The sequence below is a fragment of the Cupressus sempervirens genome, chromosome 2 (genome assembly GCF_028749045.1).
Source record: "Cupressus sempervirens isolate cs-2001-9-10 chromosome 2, ASM2874904v1, whole genome shotgun sequence".
NCBI lineage: Eukaryota > Viridiplantae > Streptophyta > Pinopsida > Cupressales > Cupressaceae > Cupressus > Cupressus sempervirens.
The window spans coordinates 570,333-592,262 of NC_143119.1; the positions used below are offsets into that span (position 1 = coordinate 570,333).

General features: G+C 36.4%; 2 protein-coding genes across 2 annotated transcripts in view; one reads left to right on the forward strand and one right to left on the reverse strand.

Moving 5' to 3' along the window:
• Positions 1–14,994, reverse strand: part of LOC149570774 (ATPase family AAA domain-containing protein At1g05910-like) — a 35,446-nt gene extending 20,452 nt beyond the window's left edge. Inside the window, exon 1 of the mRNA XM_089812338.1 lies at positions 14,459–14,994. Within this exon, the coding sequence (XP_089668464.1) occupies positions 14,459–14,791 (333 nt within the window). The 5' untranslated portion in view covers positions 14,792–14,994. The remainder of the gene's footprint in view (positions 1–14,458) is intronic.
• On the forward strand, positions 8,749–11,309 carry LOC149570775 (uncharacterized). The gene is made up of 3 exons (XM_089808200.1): positions 8,749–9,888; positions 10,029–10,723; positions 10,838–11,309. Exons 1-2 carry the CDS (start codon positions 8,749–8,751, stop codon positions 10,701–10,703), a joined length of 1,815 nt encoding a protein of 604 aa, XP_089664326.1. The 3' UTR covers positions 10,704–10,723; positions 10,838–11,309.
• Positions 14,995–21,930: the final 6,936 nt, after the last annotated feature.

A 21,930-nucleotide genomic window follows, 5' to 3' on the forward strand; every position in this document is an offset into this window, starting at 1 on the left:
AGAAGCTTGAGAAGTAGAAGCTTTGGAAAGAAAAGCTTGAATGTGTGAAAGCTGGAAGGTGTGAAAGAGAAGGAGGAAGTGAAGAGTGAGTTTTCCTGAGTTTGTGGACAGAGCGCCGAATGTGAGGCAGTTTACAACAGGATTGTGATGGACTTGTGAGTGTGTAGACAAAGCGCCGAATGTGAGGCAGTTTACACTTGGATCTTGGATTAGGTTGGAGAAGAGCTAGTGGCTGCAGTTTAGAAACAAGGAGGTTGCTTGGTGGCTTGCGAGCACAAGTTGAGATCTCGGAGGTTTCTACCAGAGTGTGGATCTAGACTAGCTTAGGCTTGGATTGGATCTTGAGAGATCTTGGAGAAATGTTATTATAATTGCTATTGGATTTTCAAGTTTAATAAAATTGCTTGGGAAGTATTTTGTTATCTCTTTGTCTTCATATTGTTGCATTTGTGAGTTGGTAAGGGTGGTGTGGCCCTTCATCAGTGGTATCAGAGCCGTCCTTCGTCAGTGGTATCAAAGCGTATCTACATTAGTGGTATCAGAGCGTATCTACATTAGTGGATCAGAGCAGGAGTTCCTGAGTGTACAAGCAGATCGCCGAAGTGTGAGGCAGTTTGTACCAAGACCTTGGTTGGGTGAAGTTTATCAGAGTGGGAGTTCTTGAGCATGCAGACAAATCGCCAAAGCTGAGGTAGTTTGCACTAGGACCTTGGGAGGACATGCAAATTGATTGATTGATGCGGAGATGGAACACTGAACTTGTTGAGGCATGATCATAAAGAGCTTGTGGATTGCAGATCCGTTGTCCTAGACTTGTGATGTGGTTTTTGATTGTTCGTGCGAGGTGGCAGGTTGCGATCTGACTTGCAAACAATTTGGTTGTCACAAGGAGCGTGGGAAGGATTTGTTGCAGAGGGTTTACGAAGATCTTGGAAGATGGCTCCAAGAGGATTGGACCCTAGGATGATTGCGAAAATCCATGATATAGTGGAGAGGAATTTTTCTAAGATGATTTCTTGGTTGGATGATAGATTGGCTGATCAAGTTAAGGAGGTTCGTGAGAGAAGATGGCATCGCAAGGTTGAGGTGGAAGAGGTTGGTTTTGCTGATCAGTTTGTGGAGTTATTGCTGAAGATATTTCTAATGTTGTTGATGTTGGGACAGATGTTGGTTTTCATGATCAATTGGTTGAGTCTGACATGGAGATTGTGGAGCATTCGGTCGTGGATGATCTAGTTGTTGGAGGTGAGTTATGTATTGCAGAGCATCTTGTTGTGAGCAATGAGGTTGCTGGTGTTGAGAGTTTGGCATGTGTTGATGGAGATCTGCATGTGGCTGTTGATGTGGGGTTTGTTGCTATGGGTATGAATTCACTAGTTGCTGATGTGGATGAGAATTTGAAGAATTATGTTCAGTTTGTTCCTGGGGGTGAGCATGCTGATTGGATGGTTGAGATTCTGGTGTTTGATAGAGTAATGCAGATGTGGAAGATTGCATGGTGGTTTTGTTGTCCCTGTTGAGGTGGAAGCCTTTGATGAAGATGAAGATGGTTGTAGACCTTTCTTTTTGGCATCAAAGTGTGGGACACACTTTTCTATCTACCGGGGGAGTCTGATGCAGGAGCAGCTTGCATGGAAAAATTATTGGGGGAAAAAAAAAAAAAAAAAAAAAATTGTGGAGGAGAGAGAAAGTGACGAAAATTAGAGGAGAAATAATTTTTTTTTTTAAAAAAGAGAAAAAGGAGAAAAGAAAGAAAAAGAGGATTTCTATTTTCGAGGTGCATAGGTGGCATAATAAAAAAATAATAATAATAAATAATTTTAAAAAAATGGTTGTCATTCCATTTATCGAGGTGTGTGGGTAGAATTCTAAAAAGTTATGAATGTTGTAGAAGGTTGTGGAAGTTGTGGAAGTTGTAGAAGGTTGTGGAGGAATTCTAGAAGGTTGTGGATAAGTCATGCATGGGGTGGTAAGTGCCTATTTAAGCAAGGCATATGAGCATTTCTAAATCAAGCTCAAGGAGAAACTTGAGGAGTAGAAGCTCGAGAAGAAGGTGAAAGCTCAAGGAGTAGCTTGAGAAGTGGAAGCTTGAGGAGGAGCAGCTTGAGAAGTAGAAGCTCGAGAAGTAGAAGCTTTGGAAGGAAAAGCTTGAATGTGTGAAAGCTGGAAGGTGTGAAAGAGAAGGAGGAAGTGAAGAGTGAGTTTTCCTGAGTCTATGGACAGAGCGCCGAATGTGAGGCAGTTTACACTTGGATCTTGGATTAGGTTGGAGAAGAGCTAGTGGTTGCGGTTTAGAAACAAGGAGGTTGCTTAGTGGCTTGCGAGCACAAGTTGAGATCTTGGAGGTTTCTACCAGAGTGTGGATCTGGACTAGCTTAGGCTTGGATTGGATCTTGAGAGATCTTGGAGAAATGTTATTGTAATTGCTATTGGATTTTCAAGTTTAATAAAATTGCCTGGGAAGTATTTTGTTATCTCTTTGTCTTCATATTGTTGCATTTGTGAGTTGGTAAGGGTGGTGTGGCCCTTCATCAGTGGTATCAGAGCTGTCCTTCGTCAGTGGTATCAGAGCGTATCTACATTAATGGTATCAAAGCGTATCTACATTAGATGTTCTTACACAAAAAGAAGATTGGTACTTTACAAGTGCTTCCAAATATTGTGCACAACTCAATCTTATGCCAATAGCTCCAAAGAAGTTTTGATCTAGAATTCATTAGTCATCTCATGATCATGCTGGATAAAGTGAGGCTCTTGAAACGAATAGCTTTGATGATTGAGATTATGAGTATCCTTCTATATCAAGAGGGAGAATGACAGTTCATTAGAGGCAACCTTCAACAAAGAGAGAGCAAATAGAGAATATGTTTCGGTTAACCTAAGGGAGTCTGACATCTGACACTTCATCGAAGGTAATTTTGAACAACGAACTCAAAAGTTGATATTAGATTCAGAGGGAGTTTTGACACTTTATAATAGACGTAACATTTACAAGAGGTCAAAAGGTTAGTGTTTCTTTGTGAAGAAGTTTCAAGTGCAATCCCTCATAACACATTCTTCTCTATGAGAGAAAAGTTTGAGTTAAAAACCTTATTCTCAAATATGGTTCATGGTGGATGTCATGACAACACCACATGACAAGTATATGTGGTAACTTCATTATACACACATTTGATGTCGCATGTGTATGGGCCTACCCCATGTGTACATCATGAGGAAGTGACGACTCCCAAATGATTAACACTTGTATTTGCAAAAGCTATTGGAAGGTGGTGATCTTACAATAACTTAAATCATAATATAAATTAAGTGTTAGATGTCATTCAATTGACGATCTATGAGTTGTTTGTATAGATATATCATAGGTACTTGTTGAATGTCATGTGGCATGATATTCAAGAGGCCATTACCTTATTTTTGAGCAATTGGTGAATTCATGTGTTGATGTTCAAGAGGCCAATACTCATGATATCAAATTGATATCAAAATGGTGGAGATCTTCTGATCAAAGATATTCTTAAATTTGCCATACCTAATATCACAGATGGTGTAATATTTATTCATGTGTTTATCCTTCTTCATTAAGAGGGAGTGTCAATGTTAAAATTTCAGTCGAATAAAATTCTCATTAAATTATATATATATGATGAATAATGAAAAATATTATAAACATGCAATAACTTAAATTATGTGTATATATATATATATATATATACACATAATTGAACGTTCATAAAGTTGCCTCTCATTTAAATTATTGCAAAATTATAATACACAATGATTGGAGAGATTGAACAGTTATTGGGTGACTAGATGAGCCCTGTGTACATCACAAGAATCAGATTGTGTGTGTGTGTGTGTGTGTAATTATATTATTATATACTATTACATATATGTGAGTTATTATCGCACTCTTAATCATGATAATAAGCAAATGTCACTAATAACTAATGAGTTAAAGAGACATGCATCTTAATATCATATGCATATGTATTGAGAAGGTATCTTGAAATACACAGAAAAAACATAAGTTCTATTATAAGTTATAGAAAAGATAAAACTATCCTATTTTAACATACTAAAACCTCCGTCATTCATTTTAGTGGTGTAAAGAGTGAATGTCTATTGATTAATAATACATACCCTTAGCAAAATGGCTGACTGCAACTAGGAAAATGTTATTAAATTATTGTAGAGTTCATAGGATTCTTTATGTTGGTATACTATCATAATGTAGTAATGTTTGATACTCATTGTTCAGTAAATGCAGAGTGTATCTAAACTCTCTTCGTTATGATGGTATCTTTTGATTTCATGTTGATTTTGGAACATGACCAAACAACCAACTTACCTAGAGACTGAAATGTCTTCTTATGCCCAATAACTACCCTATAGTAGATTCTTGTATGAATGATGCTTTTAATAACAACAAATTCTATAACCTTGCCAAGCTATGTATGTGAACCTTGGGCAGCAAGGGCTTAATGTAGATATTTCGCTAATGCTTGTGATGTTGATGCAGAAGCGTCTTCAGTTCATGGCAATCTTGCATCACCCAAAATGATTTCCTTTTTGTTTATTTGTTTCACTGTTCACTGCCATAGTTTCCTATTGTTAGAGTTTTTAACCAATCCAGCTGGTTCATTTTCTTATGCGATCCTTGCGGCGTGACCTAGGCATCATGGACTTTCTATGTCTAGGTTTGCATCATGATCAAATGTTTCCAGATGAAGATAAGTTGGTTCAGTTAAGTCCTATTTTGGCTATTCTATTCCAACGGCCAGGTTGGTTAGATTCGGCTTGCGATGGAGCTTTATGACTTGCAGTGCATCTTGGAGCATTGTTCTATGTTGTAACACATTTCACCAACCCTCTTGTATGTTCGCAAGGCACAATGTATTCCTAAGAAGAATATCCTTATGATTTGGGGTGCTAACCATATTTGATCATAATAGGTTTCCTTTGTCTTAGAGATTGTTCATTGGATAAACTGACTTGTGGCTGGTGATCTTGTATTTAGGTAGGATAATTGTTCTTGTTTAGTAGTATAGCAGTAAATAGAGGATGGCTTGAAGGCTAGTACCCGATTTTGTAAACAATCAGACCTGTATGCCTGGAATATAAGACTGCATATCAGTAAGCCAATTGGATGTAAACTTTTGTTTCTTTGTCAATGAGATAATCGGTTTAGCTGGTTCAATATGTTGTTTGGTATCAACTGTTACTTATTTCCATTGTGTTAGCTCTAGATGCAAGGCTGGACATCTCCTTAGGGGATTTCTCCTCCCTTGATTGCATCAGATGTTAGAATGGTTAAGAATAACAGTAAAGATGAAGCATTTAACTCCTCATTAGTCTTGAGGAGAAGCATTCCTTATATGTGGCATGTAATTTTGATAATGAAGCAAGAAGGGAGCTTGTAGCCATCTAAAAATGATAAGGATCTCATTCACATTTCAACGAGTTATCTGTAACAAGATTTTGCCACCACAGCTCCTATGCGTAGTTGGATTTAAGCAAGTTTTGTAATTCTTGTACTAGAGTATTTTGGACTGGTTTCAAACCCTTAATCACGAGGTCATCTCAAAGACTAAGTTTTAATCTTGTGTTTTGAGCCTGTCATAATGTTAATAAAAATGGGCAATACATGGTAATTGTAACAAACAATCTTGTAACAGTCAGCAGTCACTGTAGCCTTAGTGTGTAGTGATCTTCTAAGTAGTGATGGATTTCCTCAATGGTTGTATCCTGATGGCAGAACTTAGAATCATGGTTTTAATTCAGAAATCATCTTTTGGTAATGGTCAACAGTTATGGGGTCGGGTAGTTACAAATTTTTTACCTTCTTCTGTTTATAATTACTTCACCAAAAAGCCCAGCTGTGTGCATCCCCATCCCCCTGTATCCAGTTTAAATGCTGGAACTGCTTTGATTAATATCAGCATTGACACATTAGAGGTTTTATAACTTATGCATCTCCCTAAGACTGTATTTCATATCAATGTCAAATTTAAATAATCGTGAAACACCTCTATGGTCAACCTATATTGTACGTGGTGGAAGTTATATGAAAAGTGCATCTGTGAAATATGAATAATAACTCAAGTGGTGATTTATAATTGGGTTTCATATAAAGGCACCTTTAGTTAGAATAGTTAATTAGTATAGGAAAATGTTTTGTGATGATAGTATGCTACAAGCACAACAATTAGAACATCCACAACCACTGCAAGTAGGATCGAGAATGCAGAGTTGAATTTCTTGCTCTGAAGTATATATACCTTACCATGATAGTCATCTCAATATAAGGGTTCTAGCTATCCTTAGTTCTATCCAAATTGATATAATGATTTGAGTCTTTTAATTGTCATTATCATACTTTTTAGCCATCAGGGCCTCCAAGAAACTGGGGGCAATAAGCTACATGTTGAAGGGGATCCCCTCATCATAATGACTGCAGTTATAAAAGGCTCACTGGATGCCTGGCACCTTCAAAACTACAATCTTAACATCAGACAAGAACTAGCTGCTCTGGAGGATTTTAAAAAGACACACATCTGAAGACAAGGCAATCAGGAAGCAGATCGAATGTCTAACTGGGCTCTGAATTCGAGAATTAATGAAGTGGTGATTGAAGATTTCATAGAGGTTATTTTACTTGCAGAGGATGGACTTTCCACAAGTAACTAGTTGAGCAATGGGTAGTTTAATTTACCTTGTAAACCTAAGATACCGATGCACCTGGAAAAATGCTGGATGCGGGTGCAGATGCTTCCTGATGCGCAGATGCATTAGGAAGTTGCACAGATTCTGGCAAGAATTCTGATTCCTTCCTGCGGACGCGTGCAGGATGCTTGGGAGAGCATCCGGAGAGGAGAGCACCCAACAATTTTGAGCTGCCAGTCACTTAAGTGACTTAATAAAACATGTGTTTAATTGGTATTTTTTTATTATATTTTTTCACCTATTTGACTGAATTTCATTTTGTGAATCTTGAGCCTTGACTCTAGACTGATCAACATTGAACCATGAACTATGTTTTGATTTTGTAATTCAAATTGCATTGGAATCTAGAACTTAAGTAATTTACTAATTAGACATTACTGTTATTTCATGAACAATCAATGGTGAAGTATCATGCTATGTAACGGTTTATTTTTCTATATTTCTTGCATTTCTTTGCATACATAAATTATATACCACACCCGCACACACACATATTTTTGTTTTTTTAAATATATACCTATATATGGACGCACCCAAACACATCCAAAATTCCCCAAAAAAAATACACGCATCCACACATCAGCACCCCACACCTGCATCAACATCAGAACCAGCATGTGTAACTTTATTGTAAACTTAAGATTGATTGTCAAGGGTGTTTGAAGTTGGCCACCCCTCACAGGTGACAATCAAATTGATTTCATTAAACACAAACATATCTACACCAAGGGACGATGAGTACGTTTTAGCAAGGAATGCCGCATTCAATGATGAGTTGTTTTAACATTTCGCAATGAGGCTCTCGCAGCTATTTTTTCCATTTTCTTGCTTGCCAAGTTGTTCATTCCTCAAAATGGAGGTGGGTGGCGCTGGGTTTGTAAAAAAAAGAAAGAAATGGCATCTTCCTTCTCTGTAACAGAAGCCAACCAGCAACATCCCTTTTATGGTCAGGCTAAAAAATCTAAGTAGCCGAATCGCTCCCCCCAGCCCATCGTTTCCGGGTACGAGTCGATTCGAAATCAGAAACCGAGGGGAATCGACTGTGGGCACGAACAGGAATCGGATTTTCATTTCGTTTCGTTTCAAAGCGATTCTATGCTGACGTGGTGATTCCACGTCGACTCCTTGACTTTGACCGCGCGTAAAACCCTAAAATATCTTCGTAAACATAATGCGGCGCGGCTTTTTTTGGGTTATTTTCACTTCGTGCGGCTGCGTTTTATTTTCTCCTACGTGCGTTTGTGTTTGCCGAGTCTGGGGTTTGCAACTCTCCTGCATTTGCGCGGACGACCTCCATTAATGCGACCTCGACCTCGACCTGTGTCTGCAATCTTCAACCACGACCTGTGTTTGCAGACTGCGACCTTCAACAACGTGATGCGACCATTATCCAGGCAAGTCGGCGACCTTCATCTGGTTTTTCCGACTCCATTTTCGATCATGGATTTTTTAAAATTTTTACTGCCACAGTTTCATTCGTTTTCAAGGATAGTTTTAATTTTTACTACCATAGTTTCAAAATTATTATTTCATTTTCGGGTTCAAAAATACATGTTTATTAAATTATATATTTATCATTAGAAATATGATAAGGTTTATAATTTATAAACTTGAGTTTATAGTATATCATATAGTTTATTTAAAAAGGATATACTATATATAGTTTAGAGTATATCATTTAGTGAGTTTATAAATATGATAGAGTTTATAGTATATCATATACAAGTTTATAAACACTAAAATAATCATATTTTTATAAACATATATATATATATATATATATATATATATATATATATATATATATATATATATATATATATATATATATATATATATATATATATATATATATATAAGTATATTATTAGACTATTACTATTAGTAAATACTAAATGCTAAATAAGTATATTAAATATTATTTATTTCAAATTTTATTATTTTACTATTGAAATTAAATTATCTGTTTTAAAAGTTATTCTTGTATGAATTGCAAGGTGCTAGCAGTTATTCAAATTTAACATGGCAGACACTACTCCTGCATTTACTGTCGACCCAGCTTCACCATTATGGAGGCATGTGAACATATTAGAACATGTTCCTAGTGGAGGGACATGTATTTGGATATGTCCCGGATGTGATGTGCAGTATACAAGTTCATACAGCCGAGTGAAAGGGCATTTGTGTGCGATTCCTGGAAAGGGAATCAAAGCTTGTCCAGGAAAAAATAAGGTACCCATACCGGTTTCTAAAATAGCAGCATATATTAAGGAACAAGAGGAAGCGGATGCAAGAATTGAAAGTAGGTATGGGCATCCATTGTTGAAGACCAAAGGAAGGGGCTCACGGAAGTCACGTGCTTCATCATCTCAAAGCTATACACCTAGTGCTGCTCCTGATATTGTTGTAGAAAGCCATCCATTTATGACGAGAAATGAAGATGAGACTAGTAATCTGAAGAGAGCAAGAGGACCATTGGAGATGGCATTTAGTAATGATTATAAAGATATTGCTGATGAAGCGATTGCTAGGTGCCTCTATGCAAACGGTTTATCATTCAATGTTGTCAGATCACCCTATTGGCAAGACATGATAAGAAAAATAAATGAAGCTCCAAAGGGGTACACAAGCCCAGGTTATGAGAAGTTTCATACCACTTTATTGACAAAGGAGGTCAAGCATATAAAAACTTCATTGGCTCCTATTAAAGCCTCATGGAAAGAAACAGGGGTGTCCATTATTTCTGATGGGTGGAAGGATGCAAAAAACAGACCCTTAATTAATGTGATTGCAATGTCCCCTAAAGGGGCAATGTTTCTAAAAGCTGTTGATTGTGAGGGTGAAGTAAAGGATGCACAATTCATTGCGAACATTCTCATAGAATGCATTAATGAAGTAGGCTCTCAAAATGTTGTCCAAGTTGTAACAGACAATGCAAAGAACTGTAGAGCAGCTGGTATGTTAGTTGAGAAACAATTCCCACATATATTTTGGACACCTTGTGCCGTGCATTCACTCAACCTCATGCTACAGAAGTTGGGTACTAAAATAGCTTGGATCAAACAAGTTTATGATGAAGCTCAAGATATCCAAATGTTCATAACGAACCACCACTTCTCCCAAGCCATTTTTAGATCATTCTCGCGCCTGGAGCTATTGAAGGTAATCCAAAATTTAAATACTACAATTTTATGTTTTACGTTAGTTATAAGTTTATAACTTATTATCTTATTTATTTCAGCAAAACTATATATGTACATAATCTTTATTTTTAATTACTTGTTTTTTTAATTTTCAAATAGGTTGCTGAGACTAGATTTGCATCAAATACAATTGTCTTGAGACGACTTGTGAAGGTTCAAGAGGCACTTTCTAGTATGGTGATCAGCCACCAATGGAACACATGGAGGCAATCCAATAATGAGAGGGCAATTGATATTAGGAGAAGGATTTTGGATGAAACTTGGTGGAGTCGTGCAGAATACCTTCTTAGTTTCACAAAGCCCATCCTAGGTATGATACGCTTTACTGACATGGATAAGCCATGCTTGGGGGAGGTTTATGATGGAATAGACTCAATGATTGAGAATATGAGATCTGTCATAAATGCAAAAGAGCAAGACCCTGAAGAAACCTTCTTCAAGGAGGTGCAATTAATATGTGTTGAGCGATGGAACAAAATGACCACCCCACTCCATCTTCTTGCCTTCTCATTGAGTCCCAAATATTATAGTGAAGAGATTCTTGCTTTGCCAACAAGGGTGCCACCATATCGTGATGCAGAAGTAGGTGAAGGGGCTAGGAAAGCTATTTCTAAACTCTTCCCTGATATTGAAATGGAGGATGCAGTTACAAGTGAATTTGCTGATTTTGTATCATCCACTATACTCTTGCTGCTATTCGTGACAAGTATAGGAAGGATGCTCACTCTTGGTGGTACCTCAATGGCCACAAATCGCCAAACCTCCAAATTCTAGCAATCAAAGTTCTATCACAGGTAAGTTTGTATATACTATAAACTCTAAATCTGGTTGTCATTTTGAAATTAACAAACTCATTTGGTTTACTTAAATTTTAGAGACTCCAATGAGATCTTCCTTTGCTTCATTAGGTTGCTAGTTCATCTTCAGCTGAACGAAATTGGAGTACATACTCCTTCATCCATTCAGTGAAGCGGAATCGGTTGGCATCAAGCAAAGCTGAGGATTTAGTCTATGTGCATTCAAACTTGCGCCTTCTTACTCACAAATCTGATGAGTACAAGGAAGGGGCAGCAAAATTATGGGATGTAGAACCGGAGTCTACTGACTTTGATCTTCCTATTGGTGCACCAGCTTTACCAATGGAGGATTTAAGTAGCCAGCATATTTTTAGTGCAAATACCAGTGGGATTCAATCATCTAATGTCAATGTTGATGACAATCTTTCTATTGATGATGACCCATATGGTTCTGATTAGTGAGCTGATCAGTGATACTGATTTCTAGTATTATTTCTATTGCAAACAATAACTATATTTCATGACACTAGCTCGATCTTTTTTGATATCGAAAACTGAATTTCAGATTAATTACTTATGCTAATTAGTACTTATGTTTCAAAGTCTGAAATTTATAATGGTTTTGTTTAGCTGCTAGCATATGTGTTGGTATTTAAATTCTAAATTTAATTTGTTTTTGATATTGGTATGTTTTCTAGCAGCACACATACATATATTTTATCTATATATATATATATATAGATTTTTTGTATATATATGTGGACGTACCCGTACCCGTACCCAACACCTAAAAAAAATTCTGCCGTACCAACGTTTCGTACCCACGTACCCGTACCCGTTCCCGTACCCGATTCGGCTACTTAGTAAAAAATAGAGACTGATTGGTATGCTCGTGTTCAGGCATGAATTCCTTTTAGAAGTTGTGAAATGGGTGGTGGGTGATATGTTTTTTGAGATTAAAAACAGGCATCGCACAAACACAGATGTCTACTCCATGATTATGGCTTGGGGTCTCCAGCTTGGAGAGCAAACAAAAAGGGTATAAAGGGTTAGATTTGTCATGACAAAATTGGTTCTAGCCAGGTCTAGGATTGGGATGGAGGAAAATCTGCATTTTCCCACTCCAAAAGTGGGATTGTGGATTGGTAAGCAGAAATTGGGGATTGAACAAATTGAAGGTATAAATTTTGTTCCCTTTGTGTTGCAGTTTACTAAAGGCCAAAGGCATGCACGGTTTAAACAAGCGTGGGTGGGTGGTACATGCTCAAAATATGGTCATGATGCATGTACTTGATGAAGATGTGAGAGCCATGCAAAACACGGTTTATTGAAGTCGTGAAGACGAAGCAAACATGGCTGGAAGCTTGCAAGCTCAAGCTCAAGCCCAAGACCCTCATAGGTAGAGGGAAGATGAAAAATGGCCCGAATGGAAAATCAATGCATTGATGGATGAGAGAATCTAGGGTTTTGTTTCCCCTTGCACCCAAAGAGGAACAACCATGAGAATCTTCCAAGTGGCATGGGTAAGGCAACGTGTTCCTAGGTGTTGCTTGTGTTTTGTATACATAAGTGTTAAAGAGGAAGAACCAAAACAAAATGTTAACAGATTTTTTTATGGGTGCAAAGAGAATTGCAAGTTGAAACCTAAAGAGGTAGCCTCATGTGTTATTGTTGTTGTTTATGTTGAGCATGATGATCCTTCTGGCATCGTGATTTCTTATGGGTGGAGGCATAATTGCCCAAATTTTGAAATTTTGTTTTCCACTGATAGTAATTGTATGAAGGGAGACACAACAAGGGTTCTTTGCATAAATGACATTGTCAAATCAAGTGGAATTTTTGCATCTTAGAAGCCAGAGTTCAAGAATACTAGGAAAGGACAAATTTGGAACTCTTGTGGAGCCTTATTCCTAATGACCAAATCTTATAGTTATGACTTCGAGCTTTCGCAATTTAGGTGTTGGTTTGGTTGCTTGCTTGATTGTTCACAAAGCATTTGACAAGCAGTAACGTGTCTACCTATTAGGTGGGAGTGTTTTTGAGACTTTCTGTAATCATTCGAAAAGGAACCTTGATGTCTTTTCCGAGGAACTTATGCTTTGTACTTTTCTTTTTAAATTATTGATAAAAAATATCTTATTACCAGGGAAAATATATATATTTAAGTTATATAATTAAACAATTATAATTGATCTCCATTATTATTATTATTTGACTTGTGAAAGGAAGAATGTGATGTTACCAAGGAGGGGCTCGTATAAATCCAAGCAACTAGATCTTTGTCTCGAGATAAGGTAGGCGCCAACATTTCGTCAGCATTCCTAATATGGACTTGGACCTATAAACTTAGAGGGAATGCATTGCAAATTTGGTATCTAGGCAACTTGGATAACACCTACACCTTCTCTTTCCTCTAAACAAATAGTGATAAGCTTGGAGAAGCACTTTTGACCTCTATAGGCAAAAACGTGTTCTTCAATAGCAAATATATGGATCAAAACCTCAAAACGACTTCTATTTGAGCTAAAATGTGATCAAAATTGCCCCAAATCAGGGCGTTTTTAACAAAAACGTGCCTAAAAAATGCAAACAACTGAGTTATATGCAAAATCATGACCCCCAAATGCATGTATATGCATTAAAACTCAAAAACGCCCCCCTTGCAATGGATTTCAAGCAAAAAAATGCAAACATCTGAGTCATTTTTGTCTTGGATGTGCAAAATCATGACCCCCAAATGCATGTATATGCATCAAAACTCAAAAACGGCCCCCTTGTGATGGATTTCAAGCCATTATATGGGCAGATCCAAGCATTTTAGATGAAAAACATGTTCTTGGAGGAAGAAAATAAGAGTAATTAATTAAATATGTAATCATTATGTCCAACCTTACGAGGGGACATACATCCTCTTGCAAAAAAAAACATAAGGGATTTTTGCAGGGACTAATAACGTCTAAAACTACGTTCCAAATACAAAGGTGGCTATAGCAATAAACCCACACAAAACTGGAAGAAGCTTATCACACAATAAAATATCCTAAAATAACATCTACAACTAATTTCCAAATACAGGGCGACTATGGTGATAAACCCACACAAAACTGAAAAAAGCTTGTCACGCAATGAAACATTCTCTGGCAGAAGAAATTTTTTCGTTGTAATGGTGCCTTTCGCATATATTTTTTAAAAGTATCTACAGTTTCATTAAAAATACAAGAAGAAAGCCGGTGGCAAATCCAGGCAAACTGAAAATTTGTACAAATCGGAGCTCAACACCGTCTCACGAAAAAAACAATAAATTGTTTTACATGGGTTTGAAAAAAAATCTCAAATCAAAATCCTAATACAGAGACGATAATCATAAAAAAACCCCAAAAAAATTACTCGGAAAAGGTGAAAAAAGAAGCTACCAAAGTTGGGCCCGTAGAAGACCTTCATTGAAGCTTAGTCAAACCCTGGTGGAGTGACTATGTAGCAGCAAGTACAATCAACCAGGTTAAAAGCTAAACTTTAACCATTAGACATGAATATGGATCTTGTGAGACGTTACATGGAATCCTCGGAGGCCATTTGTAGTATTTAACTCACTCCACTGTCAAGTGTGTTTTATTCGAACCTAAACTCCAGACAATGTAGCATTCAAGACACCCGATATGGTTGTGTTTTTGCAAGACAACTTTTCGTTTGTATGCGATTAAAATAGAAACGCAATATAATGCATTGACTTACAGTTGAATTGGCTGAACTGCGTAGACTGTGTCTGGTATTCATCATTTTCGCGATGCGGGAGGCCGATGCACGGCGCCTTTTCTTACCTTTGCTGAGCTTGGGATTGTGATTGTTGCGATACATCTGTATTCGGGAAGTCAGATTGAGATTGAGATTGAGCCTCCTCCGATGCCTGGCTCTCAATCTGTCGCTTGCGCGCAGGGGGCTATTTTTTGAATTATGTTCAACGCCACCATCAGAATTTTTCTTCGTAGGAGGACGATGCTGTTCGATGGACCCTCGACTGCGTTTAGCGGAAGCGGGCGAAGGGGATGATGATGCTTTTCCATCCATAATACCTTGGCCTTAAGACAAAACCAAGCCAATGAAGAAAGCGGAATGGCTTAGCGACCCATTTTATTTTTATGTTTTGTTATGGAGACAAAAAAAAAAACAGATCTTACAACCGTACATCTGGGAAAGAAAAGGGAGGGAAACAATTTGACAAGTGGTTTCCGTACAGACAATTCAGGCTACAGGAATAGTCCAAATTAATTAAAGGTCCTAGTCAAAAACATATATATATATATATAACATTGCACTCTATTTTTCAAAAACATTGGTCATATATTTATCGGGATTATTAAGAGGTATTCTTAATTTACTAAAGTATAATATAATACAAAATATTGATATAATTTGTTTGTTTATAGGCTTAGAGCTATCAGATTTTTACAATCCATAAATAATGTTATATTTGATCTCTGGGCATGATTGTGTGAATCATGCCCATAAATCAAATATAACATTGTTTATAGGATTTCAAGGACTAATCTTAGTAATGATAAGAAGTTGGTGGTCAAGTGATGCAAACTAGACTCTATGAATTAAAATTATTTCGATGGTGCATCTAGAGGGAACCTAGGCCCCTTTGATGTTGGATGTTTGGCACAAGTCATAAAAGGTAATATCTTAACATTGGTTGCAAGCAAGCTTGAGGAAGGAACTAATAATGATGCACTAGTGAGAGCAACCTTGTTTGAGGTGGGCCTTATTCAATGAATTGAGGTCAAGTAGTTATAGTTGGAGGGAGATTCTTAAATCATTGTTATTGTTATTTCAAAGGGCAAAGTTTAAGCATGGAAGATTGGAAAGAGTATGAACATCATTCTCAAGAATTTGGATTGGTTCAAAATTTTCAAAATTTCTCATATCCTTCTAGTGAAATCACATTATTGATACATTTTCAAAATGGCTAGTGTCATTCCCAGAGGTTGGGAGATATTACAAATATCTAAGGGGGTTAATGATATATGGAAAACCCCAAAAGACACCAAATTTAAGCCAAAGAAACCTTAAGAGGTGATTATCATTGTTTTGCAAGTTCCTAGTTTGCACACCTATAAAACTTTTGTCATTTCACAACCTTTCCTTTTGCCCACTTGCAAAACAACAAAACTTTTGCCATTTTGCAACCTTCATTTATGCTTACCTGCAAAATGACGAAAGTTCTTCAAGGAGAATGATCTAAAGACATTAGCTAGTTAGAAACACTTATGGAATGCCAAGGAGTATAAAAGGTGTAAGTGAGAGTCTCAATTTTGGTTTGTGGATCTTTGAATCCAACATTTTGAAGTGCTTGTAAGTTAGTAAGGTCTTTATGTCCATATGGAAACTTGGTGACGACCTAGACCTAGGTTCTTTAGAATCTTAGATGTCATGTTCAGGTGTACTTAGGATGTTCAATTGAGTAGAAGTCAATTACATAAAAGATTCACAAAAAGGTGTAAGAGGAATCAACACAAAGACAAAAACATGCAATGTTGTCAAAAATGTACTTTGAAAAAATGTAAATAGTTAAGAATCTCACACCTAATGAATATAGAAAATGAAGTCTCTAACAAAAGGGGTATGAATTGCCTCAACTCATTCTAGTATAGATTTAATTCAATAATAAGAGCAAGAAATGAAGTATAGTAGTAATGAAGTAATAAGATATTTTTTAATTTTTTTCCTACAACTTTTTGTTGAAATATTTAGAATAACTAAGAAGAGGGGGGGTGAATCAATTATCCAAGGTCCAAATGTACAAATAAAATTTTTCAGTACTCACCAAACATATAAGTGCATGCATTAAGTAGATCATCCAATAACTCCATAACTTAGTAGGTTATTGTCCTAGGTCAAAATAACTTTGCAAAAATGTAAACATGAAACATAACAAAATCATTCACACAATTTGACGCAAGGATTTTTATGTGGAAACCCAATTTGGAAAAAACCACTAGCAACATGCTACCAATTTTCACTCTTTTGATGTGAGCTCTGTGAGGAGCCAATCCTGTTAAAGGTTACAATGCACACTATTAAATGTAACATGGTTAAAGGATTTCAATCACCCTCTTAGGAGTGAGCCTTGTTATAGGACTTTATAACATTTCATTAGAATGTCACCTGATTTAAAGGATTTTCAAATGACTGTTAGGCCAACCTTAATCCAAAGGATTTGTCTAGACTGATAGAATTGTTAGAAAGTAGCAGTAGGACTTGATCTAATAACTACAACAACTCACTTGCAGATTACAAATCTCTAGTTCAGTCCTCCATTTTGTTTGGCATTCATACCCTTCACCTCTGATTGCTTGTTCAACCTTCAATCCTTCTTGCTCAGTATGCCAAAAGCAGGTTCTTTCCTTCAGCCACCATATGAAGCAACACGTCCAAACTCTCAACACACTTGTTTGCTTCTGGCCTTGTATCTAGAGAATTTTGATCTTTTGTCGCTTAATCATAATCGTCCATCTTAGGGTTAGGTCAAATTCATTGAATCCTCCCTCTTTCCATTAGGTTCCCTCTAGAAACTTCTCTTGCAATCCTCTTTAGATTCACCTCAAAATGGTTTACCTTGAATTTTGTGCCACTAGCTCATCATACTTATCTTCAACATGCTTCACATAATTCAAGAAATCAACTTTGTTGGCTCAGATTCATCAAATATTTGATTAAACACTTTTTGTTGTCACTCTGCATCCACACGGCTCACTCAGCAATAATAGTCTTATGATGCTTGGCCAATACTAGGTTGCTCGATATGGACTAAGTATTCATTGCTCAATCATCATTATTATTCCATTAATGCTCGACACTTACTATATTTTTACTGATGCTCGACACCTACTAATCTTTCTTTGCTTGAATCACACTAACTTTCTACTCAACATTTATTGAATTCTACTTGGCCTGAACTAAGTTGCTCGACTTCCATTGTTTTCTTGATCAAGCCTAACAGACATTTTTTGATACATAGTTTCTTCTTATCTTAGCTTGAATAACCTTTCACTTCAACTTTAAGTAGATCAACAATACATCATATCATCAATGTCTTACTTGGTCTTAGTGCTCCTTTAATACACCATATAACTCAACGTTTCTCTAGGTACTCTTGTTATCCTTTCTTTTCAAATCCTCTTCATCAATCAATCAAATGATAGCATTCAGACCAAAAAGCAATTGTCTTACCAGCAACTAGCAGGTTTGACATCAATGACAAAATAATGATTGTTCCACACTTCAACAATCTTCTTTTCAACAATATCCCTCTCTAGCATTGATGGAAAACCAATACAAACAACAATACCAACAAGAAACTTAATACCTTGTATTGAAATCTCTCCCTCTATCAGTATGTGTCCTTCCTCTGCATAGAGTAATGTAAGCTCTTCCTCATCATAACTCTTTCAATCTCTTCATCAAGATATTCAATGTATTTCCCTTTTACTTATATCTCTCTCATAATTCTGATAAGCTCTTTCTTAAGATTTTCAATGTATCTCTCCCTCTGACTTCTATCTCCCTCTTTGACAACAATTCCAAAGACTTTTCATCTATTCATGTAGATATCTCTACAATTCAGGCTCTCCCTCTGTCACCTTTCTTGTGATTGTAAATTTTTTGTTTTAGTTCCTTCATTACTTTAGGCAGATCCTAAAGTAAGATCCACTGCATCGAGTTGTAAAGTATGCCATTCAACTTGTTGATGCAAGGCACTACTCTTACTTCTCAAGTAGCTTGAGATAGGGGTCTAGCTTACCTCTTCGATATTCATGTGCATCCTTAGGTAAAACCTTTGTGAATATATTTGTCATCTATTCCTTTGCATTCACATTTCCCATTCTTACTTCTTTGTCTTGAACCAATTCTCTCAAATAATGGTATTTGATTGCAATGTGCTTTGTCTTTGTATGCATCACATCATTTTTAGAAATGTTTATAACACTTTTATTGTCACTGTAGATTATCATAGGTTTAGTGATTTCCTCCTTCATACCTTTGAGTAATTGTTTAATCCACGCCACATTTGTACAGTTTACAGCAACAACCACATATTCAGCTTTAGCAGTAGATTGTGAGATACAATTTCGTTTCTTGCTAGTCCAAGTAACTAGGATTTTTCCTGCAAAAAATGCTCCACCACTTGCACTTTTCATGTCATCAATGTTTCCAGCCCAGCCAGCATTAGTATAGGCTCTCAATTCAAACTTGTCATTTTTCTTGTAGTATAGGCCATAGTCTTGTGACTCTTTAAGATATCTCATTATCCTTTTGACAACCATTAAGTGATTCTCCTTAGGATTTGCAAAAAGCACTGCGACAATCCCAATAGCTAAAACAATATCAAGTTTGTTGTGAATTACATACTGCAATTTCCTAATCACAAACCTATACAATGTTTGATTTACTTTAGCAGATTCATCAATTTAAGATAATTTGTGACCTGTCATTGTAGGAGTGCTAACTAGTTTTGAATCTTCCATACCAAAAGTCTTCAAGACTCCCTTTACATACTTGGACTAAGTGATGTAATAACCATATTTCATTTGATACACTTGCAAATCAGCAAAGAACTTAATCTCTCCAAACATAGACATCTCAAATTCTTTCATCATTTCAGTTGCAAATGTCTTACATAATGTATCTTGTCCTCCAAATATGATGTTATCAACAAATATTTCAGCCAGTAAAATTTATTTACCTCCTTCAGTCTTCAAGTATAGGTTGTTGTTGTCATTTGTCTTCTTCTCAAAACCAATCTTCGCGAGATAATTATGCAGTCTTTCATATCAAACTCTAAGAGCTTGATTTAAACCATATAAAGCTTTGTGAAATCTACATACCATGTTTTTATTGTTAGGATCAACAAATCCTTTACATTTTTTAGTGTAAACCTCCTCTTCCAATATACCATTCACAAATGTTGTCTTAACATCCATTTGATAAACTTTGAATCCTCTGTATGCAGAGTAAGCAAGCAGAGTTCTCACAACTTCTAATCTTGCAACAGGATCAAATGTCTCTCCATAGTCAATTCCCTCTTCTTGACCATATCCTTTGCAAACTAGCCTTGCCTTATTCCTTGTCACTTCACCATTCTCATCCAATTTTTTTTTGTGCACCCACTTGGTTTCAATAATATTCTTGTCCTCTGGTCTAGGTACTAATGTCCAAATTTTTTTCTTCTCAATCTGATCAATTTCTTCATTCATGGCTGGAATCTAGTCTTCATTCTCTAGAGTTTCCTTCACTAATTTAGGTTCATGTATGCTTAACAAGCATGCATCATTTTTCAGTATATTCCTTGTCATTGGTCCATCTTCTCTTCCTCCAATAATTTTCTTAGCAGGATAGTTTTTCTAACATACTTTGATAGTCTTGGCTCTGTTCTTCTATCTTCAACAATAGGTCTCTCATTGTAATCGCCTAAAAATGGTTATCTAGACTATTAGCCCCTTCTCAACATTTTGGCTAATTTAATTAATTATTTACCTAGACCAAATTGCTAATAATCAATTAATTTGATTATAACTTATAGTTTGACTATGCTATCCTAAGTTCATTATTTGATTAAAAGAACATGTCCCCTTTTAATTAAATAAAAGACCCCAATCTTATAACCCACTTAAAGTGCACACATAAAGTCCTTTTTCTAATTTTCAAATAAAAAGAAAAGATTTTGTGACTTTTGTCTCATATGGAAAGTCAACTTATATTCTATTGGTTGACTTGTGTGTGCACATGGATTGCTCCTCTTTTCAAACTCCACCGTTGATCATCCATCATCTTCACCTTGATCTCCACTGTTCATATGAATTTAAAAGGGAGAGAGCTTTCCCCCTCAAAGGATCCATACTCTTGAGTATTGTTATGCTACAGGTTTACCATTCAAAATCTTGAGAGCTCTTTGTGGAGAACTTCTATTTCTTGTCTACATTCTCTCATCCATGGCATTTTAGCATGTAGCATTTTAGCATAGTTGCATGATAATGCAGTTTCTTTACAATAGTTTAAATAACATAGCATAATAGTGGAATTTGTAACACTTGTGTATTGCTTAGAATAGTTGTATTTTGCATTCTCATTCTAGCTTAGCTTCCATCTTGCATTGCATCATTGAGGAACTCCTCGTGGACATTTGCACTCTTGCGTCTAATCTTTGGAACCTCTCATTGCATGGTTTACTAGTAAGAAGAGTATTCCTAAGGCTCAGCTGAGAGCCCTTGTACTTTAAATACATTCTCTTGCACTCTATGAATCGAGAGCTCTAAGCCAACATCTAAGCATTCCGAACTAATGGAATCCCTTGGATAGAAGGGTTTAGAGTGGGACACTTTCTTAGTGTACCATTTTGGTGCCCACCATGGGGTAGAACGTTTAGTTTTGTCCTTTGCTTTGGTTTTTTTCATTGCATTTTTTGCTTACTATCTGCACTTTTATTTATTTTTACAGTCGTAGTGTTTGGGCAACATTTTTCCAATTTTGTACAATAGTTCTCATAACTGTTGGGTGATACTTTTTGGAAATAGTGTTGCACAATTATACTGTACTCTGTCGCCCTAGTATAGAAAGTTCTATAGTCTGGCTTAGGAATAAATATCACACAGGAAGGTTTTGTTGCATACTAATACTGAGAAGTATCATATGATAGTCTTCCAACAAAAAATATCGCCAAACTTGAATTTGCTTGTTGTTTAGGGTGATTTTGTTAGTTTTTTAGTTGTTGCTTGCTGCTTACTAGTTTTTATAGGTCCTTAGTTGTTTTACAAAGGTTTCTATTTATAGACTGCATATTGTTTTTGAAGCTAACTTGTGGGGCTAACGATTGTGATTGTAGGGTGTTATCTCGAAACATTAACATTGCCTAAATTGCCTTTAAAAGAATGTATGTCAAAGCTTCAAATACACAAGGGTTACTAACACTTGATTGCAGGGCTGCCCAATGCATAAAAAACTCAACTTGCTTGCTTTTTTTATTTCATGTGCGGCATATACTAGTTGTTCATTTTTTAAGGCACATTAAACTTGCAATTGGGGTTCCTTGGTGATAGGAGAGTATGCTCTTCACCCTTGTGGTGAACTAGAAATCTTGACCCACCCTTGGATTTCAAAAGCAAGTGGATAATTGAAGCTTCTTGGTGTCTTCGAGGGAAGTAATTGAG